General features: G+C 38.1%; 1 protein-coding gene across 4 annotated transcripts in view; it reads left to right on the top strand.

Annotated features, from left to right (window-relative positions):
- The window catches only part of NTNG1 (netrin G1), a 358,486-nt gene that overhangs the window by 185,013 nt on the left and 157,674 nt on the right, over window positions 1-15,799 (top strand). For all 4 annotated transcript variants that reach the window (XM_033196679.1, XM_033196683.1, XM_033196680.1 and 1 more), the window contains exon 3: window positions 7,762-8,402. In XM_033196679.1, coding sequence (XP_033052570.1) covers window positions 7,762-8,402 — 641 coding nt within the window. The remainder of the gene's footprint in view (window positions 1-7,761; window positions 8,403-15,799) is intronic.

The raw sequence follows: 15,799 nt of genomic DNA, 5'->3' as shown, positions 1-15,799 counted from the left end.
CTGATGGAATCAAGACTCAGAACATTCCCACCTCCATGATATTTTAACTCCCCTTGTTTTTCTCAAGTTGCATTAACTTAAATGCTAACAGTCTACTTTAGCTTTTTTGTAATTAACATTTTTAAAATCTGTGCTCTGATCTCATTCAAGACCATCTATAAGGTGAAATACTCTATGAAACCCTTATTAGTGATTTTTTAAAGAAAATATTTTTTTAAAAAGCAACCTCCCTACCACTTACAATAATGTCACCTTAGTACACAGATTTTCTGCAGACATTCACATTCAACCCCACTTGATTCTGTTAGTATTTATTTCTTGTCCAGTACATGCAAAGTAATAATTGACATTGCAATATAGGGATCTGTTTTTGTGGCTTGTGGCTTGGGAATTTATTTGGCTCCTTCTTAAAAACTTGGTCTTCTTGACCTCTCAGCCTTCACCAGTTTGAAAATTCCCACCATAATCCTCTCTGGTGATTTACACAGGTGTCTATTATTGCCCATAATCTGTGATAGGGCTTCCAGTATCCTTGTTGCAGAAAGGTTAAGCCCTCCCGTCTTTATTCCTGAGTAAAGAAGTCCACAAGGTGTTAGTATTGTCAGCGAGCAGATTGAAACAAGCTGCAACTTCAATCAGGCCCTAAGCCGGTGTCTGTGCCAGCGGGGAATCTGTGATGAACAAAGGGTTCCATTTGAAAACGGAGCAGTTAGTTTTTAACTCCAGAGTTATACAAAAACAAAACTCTTTATCCTCTACTATTCTTAGGGTGGCCATATTTTCCAAACTAAAATTTGAGGCTCATGTTCTGACAGATACATAGGTGCTTTTGTCACAACAGTTTCAGACCATCTATGTTGGGACAGTCTTCTAGTATTTAGGATGTAGTAGTCCCACTTTCTCCACAGTTTTTTTATTATTGTTATTTTTTTTAATTTTATTTTTTTTATTTTTTTTGAGACGGAGTCTGGCTCTGTCTCCCAGGCTGGAGTGCAGTGGCCGGATCTCAGCTCACTGCAAGCTCCGCCTCCTGGGTTTACACCATTCTCCTGCCTCAGCCTCCCGAGTAGCTGGGACTACAGGCGCCCGCCACCTCGCCCGGCTAGTTTTTTGTATTTTTAGTAGAGACGGGGTTTCACCGTGTTAGCCAGGATGGTCTCGATCTCCTGACCTCGTGATCCGCCCGTCTCGGCCTCCCAAAGTGCTGGGATTACAGGCTTGAGCCACCGCGCCCGGTCTTCTCCACAGTTTTAATTCCCATAATTTCAGTTATCCCACAGTTTGAAAATATTAAATGGAAAATTCCTGAAATAAATAATTCACAAGTTTTGAATTGTGTGCATCTATAAGTAGCTTGATAAAATTTCACGCCACTTAGCCCCATCCCTCCTGGGACATGACACATCTTTTTGTCCAGAATCTCCACACTATAGATGTTACCCACTAGTCAGTAGCTGTCTCGGTTATCAGATCCATTGTCATAGTATCACAGTGCTTGTTTTCAAAGAACTCTTATTTTATTTAATAATGGCCCTAAAGCACAGAGGTAGTGTTGCTGGCAAATTGGATATGCGAAAGAGAAGCTGTAAAGTGTTTCCTTTAAGTGAAAAGGTAAAAGTTCTCAACTTACTAAGGAAAGAAAAAAAATCATATTGAGGTTGCTAAGAGCTATAGTAAGAACAAATCTTCTGTCTGTGAAATTGTAAAAAAAGAAAAAGAAGTTTGTGCTGGTTTTGCTGTCACAACTCAAACTGCAAAAGTTATGGCCACAGTGTGTGGTAAGTGCTTAGTTAAGAGGGAAGAGGCATTGCATTTGTGAGTGGAAAACAGAAACAGAAACATTTCGACTGACAGCGATCGGATTTGGAACTATCCTCGCTTTCAGGCATCCAATGGGGGTCTTGGAACATCTCCCCAGAGAACAAAGGGGGGACTACTCTGTCCTGTTGCTATATGCATACCACAGATTGGTACCTGGCATACCAGTTAACAAGGAAGCTTACAAAATGAGATTGCACTACATGGCCATTAGTAGAGATCACTGCCCTTTTTGTCCTGAGGGCTAGTGGGCAACTGGAAACATATGGCCTTGTGGACTTTCCTGTCTGAAGATATACAGTCTGTCTCTAGAACTGTGGTCATCAGGGCTTGTTAGTATGTTTGTGGTGCTGATCTTTATCTTTCAGTCTTCTGAATCTGAAAGAGATGTCCACTATCTTAGATTGTTCTTACCTCTGGTACTGACTTGCCTCTGCTTCTCTCCAATGCCAGTAACTAAGCTATAAGACCTGAAGGGGGCACCTCAGCGTGACCTGTGAACATCAGCTGTCAGACTCAGTATAGTCTAAGTGTCTTCAGAAAAGTCATAAAGAAGGGGCCTTCCCATGCTATAGCCAAGCAAGAATTTGGGAGCAGAAGGACTTGAGGCAAGGAGGAGTGGCCAGGAAGTGGCAAAAAGGAACTGGATGGGAAGTCTCTCCACCAAAAATTATACCTCTGATATAAAGGAGTCGATCACTAGCCTCCCAGAAACTGTCTAGACAATGCCCCAGCCTTGCAGTTAAAGCATGGTTCTCATGGTTTCAATCTCTGAGGAACGAATAGTAGGCTCTACAACCAATTTCTGCACCCTTTAAAGGCCTTGCATTGTAAACACCCTAATGGTGTCTATTTCAGAGTCACAGCAGGAACAGGTTGGGAGTGCCATTCCAGAATGCTACTTCTTGCCTTTGTGTCTTTTTTTTTTTTTTTTTTTTTTGAGGTGGAGTCTCGCTCTGTCGCCCGGACTGGAGTGCAGTGGCTGGATCTCAGCTCACTGCAAGCTCCGCCTCCCGGGTTTACGCCATTCTCCTGCCTCAGCCTCCTGAGTAGCTGGGACTACAGGCGCCCGCCACCTTGCCCGGCTAGTTTTTGTATTTTTTTTAGTAGAGACGGGGTTTCACCGTGTTAGCCAGGATGGTCTCAATCTCCTGACCTCGTGATCCGCCCGTCTTGGCCTCCCAAAGTGCTGGGATTACAGGCTGGAGCCACCGCGCCCGGCCAACCTTTGTGTCTTTTTTGACTGTCACCAATAAAACAAGCGAGGATAAGCCAGATGGAAATGGGTGCAGGACATCTCTGTGTCATTCTTTTTTCCTGATTCGTTTTAAGTGTACATGTCTGCTTGGCACATAGCTTACAGTTCACTAGCAAATCTCCCGGAAGAATTCTCTTCATTTTCAATTGTTGTTCCCAATAGTTTGCCCATAGGTAAAGCTTGAAAAGGTAGAGTCAAAATAAAATGATAGCAACCACAAGTGTTACCTTAATACTGCTTACATGAGATTTAAAAATATAGATATAGATATAGATATAGATATAGATATAAAACTCTGAAGGGCTTAGCAGATCTTAGGTGAAAGGATATTCTCTTCAAAGTGTCACTTTGCCAGAAGGAAGGAAGACATGTTCCATCAATAGAAACAGTAAAAGCATGCCTCCAATTGTATTTATCTCTCTAAATTCTGAAAGCATATTAAGGAAGAATAACAATATTCCACTTTGACTACAAATTGCTAATTAATAACTACAATTCTCCCAGAGGTAAAATATTAACATTTTAAAAATGAAATTAAACATCACAATCTTCTTCTAATTGTTACAAAAATATTTAGCAGCAATAGCTGTTTAATTATTTAAGCATTTGTTAGTGGTGTAAATATTATCAGCACAGTCATAAGTATTTTCTGCTTTGTCCACAGACAATCAGCTAAGGATATGTTGCTTGTCGGACTTCAATTAAGATCTATTTAAGGCTGCCTGCTGGCCACAAAATAATTACTTACACTTCCTGATGCCTGAATCTGTTAGATTAGCAGCAAGAAGTGTACTTTGTTTTTGTAAGTCAGGAAAAGTTGCATTTCCTTGTATAAATTTCATTGTTGATGTTATTAAAGAGGATTAGGGTGGGGTTGAAGTAGATGAAAATTTAATTAATCTAATCCCTTTAACAGGAATTATTTTCATATTGATAATTCTCTGTAACAACAGTATTACAGATCGTGCGCTGTGAAATACTTACACTAAATATTGTAGCCTGTAATCTCTCCTCCAGCTTTTCCTTTGGGGAAAGATAAGATTTATGGCTTCTTCACCTTTCTTTTTTTTTTCCTTTCTCTCACCTGAAGTGCAGGGGATCAAATTGAAATCGTTTTTTCTTTCTCCTGCTTCCTCTTTTAATTTTCTCTCAGTGTTGTCATATCTCAGTAAGTTATGTTAGTAGCCATCAAATCACTAATCTCCTAAAAGAGCATGAGTGCTATGAAATAGGGAGAACAATCCAATTGATTTTTCCCCCCTTTGGTATCTACAGTCATTTGGTGTAGATTCTCATTTGAAATGATTTGTTTACCCATCGATTTCAATAAATTGTTATGCTGCTAAAAATATCACTAAGAGTAGAGTCAAATGAAGGACCAAACTGGCATTCTGGTCCACCCCCTCTGATCATCTCCAGTGTAAATTGGGAATTGTTCTCAATCAACTCAAATTTCATGTTATCAGGGAGACCTTCTCTGACTTCCCAAAATAAAATTACAATCACCATTGCTTCCTTTAATTGGCTTTATTTTCTCCATACAACTTATCACTGTGTAACATTATAACACATTATGTTTGTTTGTTTAGTGCATCTCCCCCAACTTGGATGGAATTGCCACAGGAAGCAAGGACTTGGATTTGTTTACTGCTGTATCTTGAGAGCCAAGCTGAGGGCCTTAAATATGGCAATCAATAACAAACTGTTGCATGTATGAATCTTTACTCTCATCTTTTTAGGTGCCTACGGCACCAGATCTGTGCAAAGCAATGAGGAACTTGACACGAATGTAGGCATTTGCCCTGAGCTGGCTGATCCACTTAGCCTCATGGAAGGATTGCCCACTGAGAACAGACCTGGTGTTTTCTGTAGCTATGCCTTTATTAAAGGACGAAAACTGGGTTGTGTAGTGCTGTTTGGCCTCCACATATTTACAATATCGAGTGATACAAAGCAGAGAATCTCTAAGGAGGCCCTCCAGGATACGACTTCTGTAGAATATGAACAGGAGTTACTAAACTAGAAAGAGACTCCGTGGTCATATAAATCTAGGAAACTAGGTGTCATGTGAAGTTAAACAAGGTTCTTAATTTCAAGATATCTCAGATTATGATAACATTCATTAGGACTCTCCAAGACAAGAAGATTAGGCTGTGTTTCCTGAATCACTTGGTCTTAGACATTTCCTTTCTACCAGCCAATCGTGTTTCTACAACAGGGCTACAACAGAGGGAACTCCAGTGACTTGGGAATTCAGCAAGCCAGGGAAGGGGTAAGAGGCACCAGTCTCGTCTCTGCCTCTTACTGACTTTATTATGTGACCTTGGACAAATTACTTAACACCTCTATGCCTCAATTTCCTCTTCTATAAGGTAGGAATGAAAAGGATTACCCAGGAAAATGTACGTAGTGTCCAGCACACAAGTGCTAACTAAATGGTGGTTATTACAAATACTTTTTATTGAGTATAGGCATGAGAGCCTTTTACATAGATTTCTTCAATCATATTTTATAAAATAGGTTTGTTAGTATTGACCAATTTCCAGAAGCAGCCTAATGTGTCGTCTCCTGTGGTCCCTGTGCCCTATCCCTATCTAAGAAGCTCTGCACACCAATGCTGAAGGTAAACAAATGTTATCTTTCAACACAACTTACTAGAAACATCTGATAACTCACTTTGGGGGATCCCACAGTGCCCTTCTCCTTGTTTCCATACCCCTGACCTCAGATGAAGACGCTTTTGTCAGGAGGAAGATGGTAGCATCCAAGTTAATGATAGTGCAGATGGCTGCATGCTGACAGATTTTGAAGTGACCATATTTTTTCAGTAAATTTCAAATGAAGGTGTGATTTGTGTAAATCTGACCTCTTCCTGCAAAATGTGCATTTACATATATTTAGAATTTATAAATCCTGACAGATTCCACAATATTTATAGCCCTCCATAAAAAGCCTTTGCCAGTTTGTAGAGCTTTGCATTTGGCTCTCTGGCGTGCTTAAGAGAATTTAAATAATAATAAATTTGGTGATTTATTCCACCTGGAACAGAAACTTATTCCCCCCTCCCCTTGGCTCATTTTGAAGGGGATACTATAAATAGTGCCACAGACGCTGGGATCAGGACTAGGGAATTGAAATTCGAGAGAGAAGTACAGAAACATTTTCATTATCACTGATTCCTTGAGTGTATTTTTAATACAGTTCTGTTCCTCAAATAATATACCTTCTCTCCTTTCTCCTGCCCTATCACAATTATGCTTGAATCTCCAAAACCTGTTGCCAACTTTAGGCTTCAGTTACATTAATGGGAAAGAGAGAGTGAGAGTATTAGCTGACTAGGTAGGAGAAAGTTGCCTCTAGGGAGACCAAAGCAATTCTCTCATGTTCATCTTATATTTCATAAGAGTCAGCCAGTAACTGAGTGTCAGTATCTAAAGTGTAAATTCATTATCTGAGACCTCGTTCCTATATCCTACAGGTATGATGAAAAGCTCACAGTTCATGAAAAGAAAGAAAGAAAGAAAGAAACCTCATTGTAATTACAAATGGAAGCCCAAGGACAATGTCAGAGGATCAATTCATTTCACCCAGCCATGCTCATAATAACTGAGTACAGAATAAGAAACACCTGAATAGTCGAGTCCTAATGCTATTACTTGTTTTCTTAAAAACAAAATCAACAAAAATCTGGTAACTTGTCATTTGCCATGGAATCTACTGATGAAAGCTGAGAGTAGCCATTTAGTGTAGCATAAGCAGTGTTGTAACTTGTAATATAACTAGGAGATTTATTTCTAGCTTCTTGTTTGAATGGCTGTGAAGGAAGTAGCATTTATTAAAGGTAGAATAATAATAATTAACATCCATGAAGAACTGCCTATGGGCTGGCATTGAGTAACAAACACATCAAATGGCTGTGGTTTGATTTGCAACAGCCTCCTAATTGAGTGCTAGGGTTTTTTGTCCTGATAACTTGGAGCACACTCCCAGTCCCAAGACTTTCCTGAACAATCCTTTTATCTTTACCTAATAGACTGGCAGATATTTGGAACAAGCTCCAGAGCCTTTAGGGTACCACATTTTAATAATTTGTGGTGAACAAAGTAAATGTTGTAAAACCAGACATTATGAAGCAAGGACCTAGTTGAGTATGATGGATTTCAGGGAAAGCCAAAGAAAAAAAAAGGCTGAATGTTGTATGGGGGTATTGTCTCCGCCACAGAACACAGGTATCTATGGTTCATGGCTCATTCTAAAGCTTTGCTTGAAAAATGACTTTTTAAAGAAGTATACTCTTAAGGAATGTTCTTCAGGCAGGGAGAAATTTCCCTTGCTTTTCTATAGCATCTTTCTAAGAGGAAGCAGAGGTATTGAGCTGTTAGACAGTTGCTCAGTGTCTTTGTGCTTCTGTGACCACATTATGGATCTAACACATATGGGATAAATAAACTGTTTTCATTTCTTAAAGCACATGGAAGGAAACAAGACAAGAAAATTACCATATTGCTTTTTTTTTTTTTTTTTAAGCTATTAAAGAGGAGCATCCAGTTAGGGCAAATAAAAATGATTACTGAAAACAGATTTTTTTTTTTCCCTTTTCTAGCCTCTTACTGAGCAGCAGCAATATGGCAAGACTTGTGGCAAACCAGTGTTTTGATGCACCCTCTTTTGTTCTTCTTCCATAGGGTAATCCCTACATGTGCAATAATGAGTGTGATGCGAGTACCCCTGAGCTGGCACACCCCCCTGAGCTGATGTTTGATTTTGAAGGAAGACATCCCTCCACATTTTGGCAGTCTGCCACTTGGAAGGAGTATCCCAAGCCTCTCCAGGTTAACATCACTCTGTCTTGGAGCAAAACCATTGAGCTAACAGACAACATAGTTATTACCTTTGAATCGGGGCGTCCAGACCAAATGATCCTGGAGAAGTCTCTCGATTATGGACGAACATGGCAGCCCTATCAGTATTATGCCACAGACTGCTTAGACGCTTTTCACATGGATCCTAAATCCGTGAAGGATTTATCACAGCATACGGTCTTAGAAATCATTTGCACAGAAGAGTACTCAACAGGGTATACAACAAATAGCAAAATAATCCACTTTGAAATCAAAGACAGGTTCGCGTTTTTTGCTGGACCTCGCCTACGCAATATGGCTTCCCTCTACGGACAGCTGGATACAACTAAGAAACTCAGAGATTTCTTTACAGTCACAGACCTGAGGATAAGGCTGTTAAGACCAGCCGTTGGGGAAATATTTGTAGATGAGCTACACTTGGCACGCTACTTTTACGCGATCTCAGACATAAAGGTGCGAGGAAGGTAAGAGAAAATCTGTCTGCCTTCAATGGGAACGGGTGTGTCCAAAGAAAATGCCAGAGTGTCTCACAGCTGTAAAGTCACATTTGTCGATTTCTACTGCAACATTTTCTTCGGGAACTCTAGTGTAGAAGTAGGTTCCGAAGGTATTCTAAGACCCCTCATCCTCAGCAGTAATTCGTAATCCCAAACTTGCTGTTACTGAACCTGGCATGATTCTTCAGACTTTAAATAAAAGTGAATTTTAAAAAGTAACTCCCTGGGTCGGGAGGTCCTTTAAGTCTTTAAGGCAATGAAGCCAGGGGAAGCAAAACCATTTGCCCTATAAGGAACTAAAAAACTAGAAACACAACATACCATTGTTTACAGATGCAAAGCGGGGATTCAACATGGTACAACAGTCGATTTATGTTTTGTGTAATATTGCACAAAAAATCTGGAAATTCGAGTTATATTTCTTTAAATTTATTAAATCAGAATCAATAGCATATAGGAAATATTTGTTAAATTGGGACAAGCTCTACTTTTCATGTTTCTGGATATTATTTTGTCAAAAAGATATACTAGCATTTAAAATATAGACCTGAGTTGGGCTCCCTTCATCTTGTAGATCAATAACAAATGGACAGAGTTTAAACACATTAATTAAACACAGCCAGGGATAGCTTTGGTTCTGATAATATACTAGAGACAGAATTGAGCAAATTTCCGAGAATTTTGAAGATGTTTAAATGAAAAACTTCCATAATGAGAACCAGAACCACCACATAGAGATTTTCAACCAGCTTTTTAAGTGTGGTATGTTATCAAAACGACCACCTGATGGGAGTGGAGGCATGAGATAATGAGTGGGAAAACTAAAGGTAAAAGCAGAGTATCTAGCAAATGGAAGCAAAGGGTAAAGGCAAGCAAAGAAATAACACCCCAGTAAAAAGGCCAAGATATCTTTAAATGGAAATATATGAGGATAAGAATATAAATAGTATATATCATGTAGGTTTAAATATTTAATGATAAAATTCAAACAGATAAGGCAGGATTGATTCACTTTATTGACTGCCAGCATCCTTTAGGCAGCCCAGTTCTCAGAAACTGGAGAAGTGTTGAGACTTTCTGGTCTGTCAGAGATTTGCTTTACCTATGTGTGCTGGAAGAAAGGTCACTGCTGTTAAGGTGAAGACCATAGTGGGAACACAGAATGGAGTGGTGGGCTTGACCGTAGTGTGGGGTCAAAAGTTTCAGAGTCTTAGCTGTGGAAAAGTAGCAGAAACTGGTGGCCATCTACTCTCAGCTTTTTCTAGCTTCATGTTCCTCGTGGAAGAATCAAGAGCCTTTATCTGCGAAGCTTTTCCTAAAACTTTTGACCAAGGTCTTCGTGGTGTATAACGAATATGTCTTTAAAGCAGAACAGTATTGAACTTGTGAGTTCTAAGCTGTAGAGGATAGTTCATGTATTACTAGCAGGGTACATGACAGGGCAATATGGAGCTGTTGTCTTAAACATGAGTTTGCTATTTATAATAATACACAGCAATTATACTTATGAACATTTTAGCAAAAGACTCTTAGTTTCCAGGATCTTATTCTTGGGGACGTATGATATATGAAAATAGTTGATATTGATATTATTAACTATAGCTTGCCACAATGAAGTAACAAATATTCAATTCATCTACATGAATAATGGTAAAAAATTAACAAACTAAGATTTGGATTTTAATCCTAATGTAATCTACATTGCTCGGTGGATTCATCTAGGTCAGTTTCCTTGCAGTTTAAGAAATACTTCATCTGAGCCCAAATTCTTATTCCTCCACTTCTCCAAATACCTTTATTTGCCACTTGTAAAAAAGGCAATCTTCTGAAGTATTTTGGTTGGGAAAAACCTATTGCTGATGCTTATTTTTGTTATTAGTATTCATTTTGTTTCTGCTAATAATTTAAAAGAAAATGTAAAATAAACTTGAAAGCTAAAGGCATTTTTATGCATTCTCCACTGCTGTCAAGCATGCCATCTTCTAAAGGTGGTATGTTGGAAATGTAGATCCCTTCAGATCTATCACATTTCTTCCATCTCCCAGACTAGTCATGTCCTCCAACTGTATTTCAGTGGTTCTGAGGAGTTTGGAGGACTCCTCCCTCCTTCCCTGGACTCAGCTCCTCTGTCTTTTCTTGTTCACCAGTCAACTGTAAGCTGAAGAGAAGCAGCTGGGCAAACGAGAAAGGTCCAGTAGAGGTGAGCCCCTTCCATAAGGTCTTCTTCTGTCACCTCCAGACTTTGTCCAAATCCTCAGGGCAGAACTGATGCTGGCATATACTGTACTAGGCACCAGATGGCTGGAGTATTTTTGTCTTAGGGGAGGGACTAAAGAAGCAAGGTCTGATGGCTCGGGCGTATCTCCAGCTTTTAAGTTATGTAAAGAAGATCTGCTGATGATGGAGCCAGTGAAGGGAAATGTTGAGCTATAGTCTGGTTCAGGGGCCTTTCAGCATAGAAGCTGATCTAATTATTTTACCCTTGAAAGTTTCAGTAAGATTAATGATCTAGATTGTCTTTCTCTTATATAACAAATCATCTATAGAAGGATTAAATATTAATTGATGATCTCTAAAAGAAAGTTCTAAAGTTTCCCTTTCAAGGCTCTCATAAATGTACACTTTTCAAAATACAACTGAAGTTCTTATTCCTTGCCCCAGCCCCCACCATCCCATGAAATGATTGCAGCATTTAACACGACTTTACAGGTCTATATCTGATCTTGATAATGATAGTTTTCCACTTGTTACTTCTATCCCCACCCCCACCACAATGTGGAAATTGACATAAGTTATTTTGGGAAAGTAAAATGGAAACCAGATGTAAACATCCATAGTATAGGGGACAGAATTCAGAATTTTTTTACCTTGAAATCTTAAACTGTGAGACAAAAATAGTTGATCTTTGCGTGAGATGACTGAGCTTGTGAGATTCAATTCTCCATTTCTGTGCCCATGGGTTTGTTTTATACTGGCTAGTGTTGTTTGATGGGAAAAAAGTGTTTTCATTGACATTAGACTAATGTGGCATTTGTGTTCTTTTCGGAATGTGACACATCTGATACCTATTTTACTAGTAAGAAAAAAGTATAATCTCATCATAAAAAATTTATTTATCTTTTGCCACATACTTATTTTGCTTCCATTCACTCCCCTCATTGTGTATTTATTAAGATAATGAAGGAAAAAGAGGAAACATGGCTGTTGGCAATTTCAGCAGCTCCATAGTACTTACACTGTTCAATAAACCTAATAATCTACATGGACTAATTCTGACTTATGGATGTCCTGCTTCAGTAAATCAGGGTGATTTTCTCCAGTGAATAATAGACGGGTGCAGTGTGCCAGTACCTTAATTAAGAGCGGCTCTCTTAGTCTTGATCTCATTTTAATTTACAGGGTAATACTACAATAATATCACTAATGGAAGGTACATTAAAGGGCATCAAGTAGCATTAACTGTATTAAATTATGGTACTTATGTTAATTAACTGCTGAAGCAAGATGGTTCTAATGGCCAAAAAGGTCATCTAATGCATAAATAAAATCTACTCAGATGAGGGGTGAGAGGAGAAATTAGAAGTAGATGTTTGTTCTGAACATCTTTTTATACAGACAGGGGGTTAAACTCAAAAGCTGTTAAATATAGATAATGTCCAAAATATTTTCTTAGTTACACCATTGGAAGCTTTGATTTTTAAGTATTTTGTTTCCTTCTAAGCTTTCCATAATTAAAATAATTGAAAAAATGAACAATGTATTTGTCAGCTGCATAGATTTTATGGAATATAAACTCAACGTTATTTATTGTTTTTTTGAGGTAAACAGTTTCAAGGAAATAATGTGATTTAATGTAATAATTTATAAATCTGAAAGACAAATGAATCTTTAGTAATCTACTCATTTATTTTTAAGATATGCTATCAGCCACATATCAAGTTACTGATTTTAGCCATAAGACAGTGGAAATTCTATTTTAACAGTAAGAACTTGAAGAAAGTGGCCTGGAAAACTCCCATCAACATCTTCAGTATTTACCCTTTAACAAAATATTCCTAAAGGTAATTATCGGTCATTTTTTCTCAATGGTTGTTACACGTTTCTTACCCCTTGCAGTGCCTACTCAGGCTCCATTATAGGCAGTTGACTGTCATAATAGTGAACAGTATTTTTTCCTTTTTCTACTTCCATTGTTTACCTCCAAGAAAGAAGCCTTGGAATATTAGCACAGAAGTTTCACTTCGACAAACTTTTTGGTGCAATCTTCACTTCATGGCTGCACCTGCTCAGATTTACACTCTCCCTGCCTAATCCGAGGACCTGCAAAGGGCCAGGGCCAGAGCCACTATGACTAGGTGCCAGGAGTGAGGCAGGCCCCCAACGTCGCTCTCAGGAGTCCAGCTTCTACATGTAAACCCTTATTCTTTGAATGTCACTACCTTTGTATTTGCTGTAATTAGAACGAGGTGAAGCTGACATCATGTTCTTGAAGCACAGCTTCCACGTGGTTAGTGCGAAAAGATGTGATGTCAGGTAAGCAAGAACACTTGGGGAAATTCAAAAGTATAAAAGCAGTAGAGCACTTTTTAAATTTCTGGAAAAAACTGTGTAACCACAGAAGTGACTTGCTAATTAGAGAAGGCTTATCAGTTATTTTGAAGGTTCCCTAAATCTTTTTCCTAACCACAACTGAAGTAAATCTGAAATATTTACTTTTTACCTCTTATGTAAGAGGCATTCCACAAAAACACTTTTTAAGCATTGAGCCTGGCCTTTATTCTTTTCCAATTAGTCTCAATTATTGAGTTTGGGCTTTACTGCCACTTAACAGATTCTGCTTTTTATAACACGTTCTTGCTTTCTGTCATCAATAAATACTTATCCTCCACTCTGGAACAGATGCTGGCTTTGATGGTAGACAGATGAAGATGCACCAAGCATAGTCTCTGCTCTTAAGGAGCTGATATCCAGAAGGGACACAGACTTTATAAACAACAACAAAAAAAAATGATGATAATGTGGGTTAAGTGCTTTTACTGCGTGAATATTCAAAGTGCTGTGGTAACAGAGAAGAAGCTACTAATGTAATCTGGAAAGACTAGTAAAACCTTTGATAAAGATGTGACATGTATGACGTCTTGAAATATGAGTTTTATTGTGCCAAGCAGCCAGGGGAGAATGGGTATCCTAGGCAGACAAATTATACCTAAAAACAGCACAGCATGTTAAGGAACTCCAAGCAGTAAGGAAATGATGGAGTTAAGAATCCTAAAGATGCCCTACCATCTTCTCTTTATGGATCTTCAGCATGTCCAGGAAGCTGAAGGATTCCTACGTCTTTCTCTCTGGGTCTCCTATGTCATAAGAAACCCAAAATCATATGGCGTCTCCATATTAATTGACTGCAGGTGAGGAATATTTTTAAGGCAATTGTAGTAAAGGCTATTCTGGTATAATGGTGCAGACTGGAGAGCTATAACATTGCTTAATTGTGGAGCAACTATAGCTCCAAGCCCTATTGCTCAAGTGGAGAATCCAGAAAAGCTTTGTACATTCCACAGGAGCCATCATATGGCAGTGGTCTCAGATTTGCTTACAAAGTCAGTAGAACTTGTTGACCAGTCATATTTTGGGGAAGACTTCTTAGTGAATTGGATGGTGGGGTCAAAACTAAAATAGGGAATAAATACTGAAATAGGCTTTTAGTTAATTCATGATTTAGTTAGTTAATTTATTGTGCCATTTCAAGTAGTAGAAATTCTAGTTAAGGATTTGAAAATACTTGTCCAATGTTGTAGAGAGAGATTTGAGCTCAAATATAGGTTTGAGAATTATTACCTTATGTATGATGTTGGACGTTTTGAGAATCGATGATAATGAGGATTTTTTTTGTTCATGGGTATAAATGACCATTATAGAACACTTACAGAATCCTGTGGAATATTACTATGTAAAAGGTAATTTCTGAAGGAAATCGAGAAATAATCTGAGAAAATTCAAAGAGAAGGGATTGAGTTAATGTCATTCTAATAGTCCCCACTCATATTTAAGTAATAATCCTTTAAATTTGTATAGCATTCAATTTACAAAATTCTTGTCAGGTACCTTATTTCCTTTAGTGCTTACAGGACACTTGTAAGGCAGGTGTTGGTTAACCCCACTTTATATAGGCGAAAACTCAGGACCAGAGAAGTGCCATGACCTTTTCTTTAACATCACACATAATAAAGTGGTAAAATCAGGTTTTTCACGACAAACCTTAGGCTTTTTCCAAACATTATGCTCTTACAGTCACACCAGCCTGAGGTCAGCTCATTATATGTAGAAGACCCCCAAAATTCCCAAAGAAGCCATCTTTAAATAGCAACAATGAATCAATACATCTTATGACTCTGCCCGTCTTAGAATGTTCTGGGAGTTACACTCCCTGGCTTTTGGCTCAGTGTTTTATTACACCAGGCTGCTCTGTGTTTATCTGAACTCTAACTTCTTACTTCATTTTTATCAACTTTCAAATGTGGGATTGGGCTCATTTGTCACATTGTGTTAAGTCTACGTGTTTTACTACTAGAATCAAATTGTGGTGATAACTTCTTATTTTTCCGTGGGGAGACAAAAATAAGCTGAATTTTCTCGATGTTAATTTTTCTCCCATATTTCTTCATAAACTTTTAGTATGTACACCTGCTTTCAACTAATGGGCATCATCAAACACTAAAACAAGTAATATATCTTAATGGATGAACTTGGAAATGGCCAACTACTTTCGCTTATTTTAAGCAAGTTCATACTTGAAGTGAGGGCAATATGTTTTTCCTTTTAACTTCCGCATGTAAGTCCACATTCTCTCTTCTGAAACTGTTGTGAATAAGTGTGCTGCCTCTTTCATATAATAACATTTCATAAATATGTAATCAATGATTCTGTCCACCAGGTCTTTTTTTTCAAGCTAAATGGATATTAAACCATTCCACTAAAATTTAATTTACTCTCCTTTTAAAAGGCAGAATGAAGTCCAGTAAATAAGAGTATTCAAATGAAAAGCATAATAATCATAATTAAAAATTAAAAAGCAACATAAAACATTGCTACTTAACTCCAGTGGAAACACTTAGAATAAAGACTTTATGGTATGCACCCATAGTAAGTGGACAGCTGAGGGCCATTCTGATTTGGGGTATATTTTTAAAATCCATTAGAAGATCTTGAATTATAAAGAGAATATATGCATAAGCAGCTCATTTTCCTCTGAGGTTTGTACTATTACAAGGAGAGAATGTATCTAATAATTCCTCCATTTAAATTATGAAATTCATTAGCATGCAGAAAAACAATCTGGTTTAGGAGCTTGTCTCTATCCTTAA

The sequence above is a fragment of the Trachypithecus francoisi genome, unplaced genomic scaffold (genome assembly GCF_009764315.1).
Source record: "Trachypithecus francoisi isolate TF-2019V2 unplaced genomic scaffold, Tfra_2.0 Lachesis_group5, whole genome shotgun sequence".
In the NCBI taxonomy this organism is placed as follows: domain Eukaryota; kingdom Metazoa; phylum Chordata; class Mammalia; order Primates; family Cercopithecidae; genus Trachypithecus; species Trachypithecus francoisi.
This window is presented reverse-complemented; position numbering and strand designations above follow the sequence as displayed.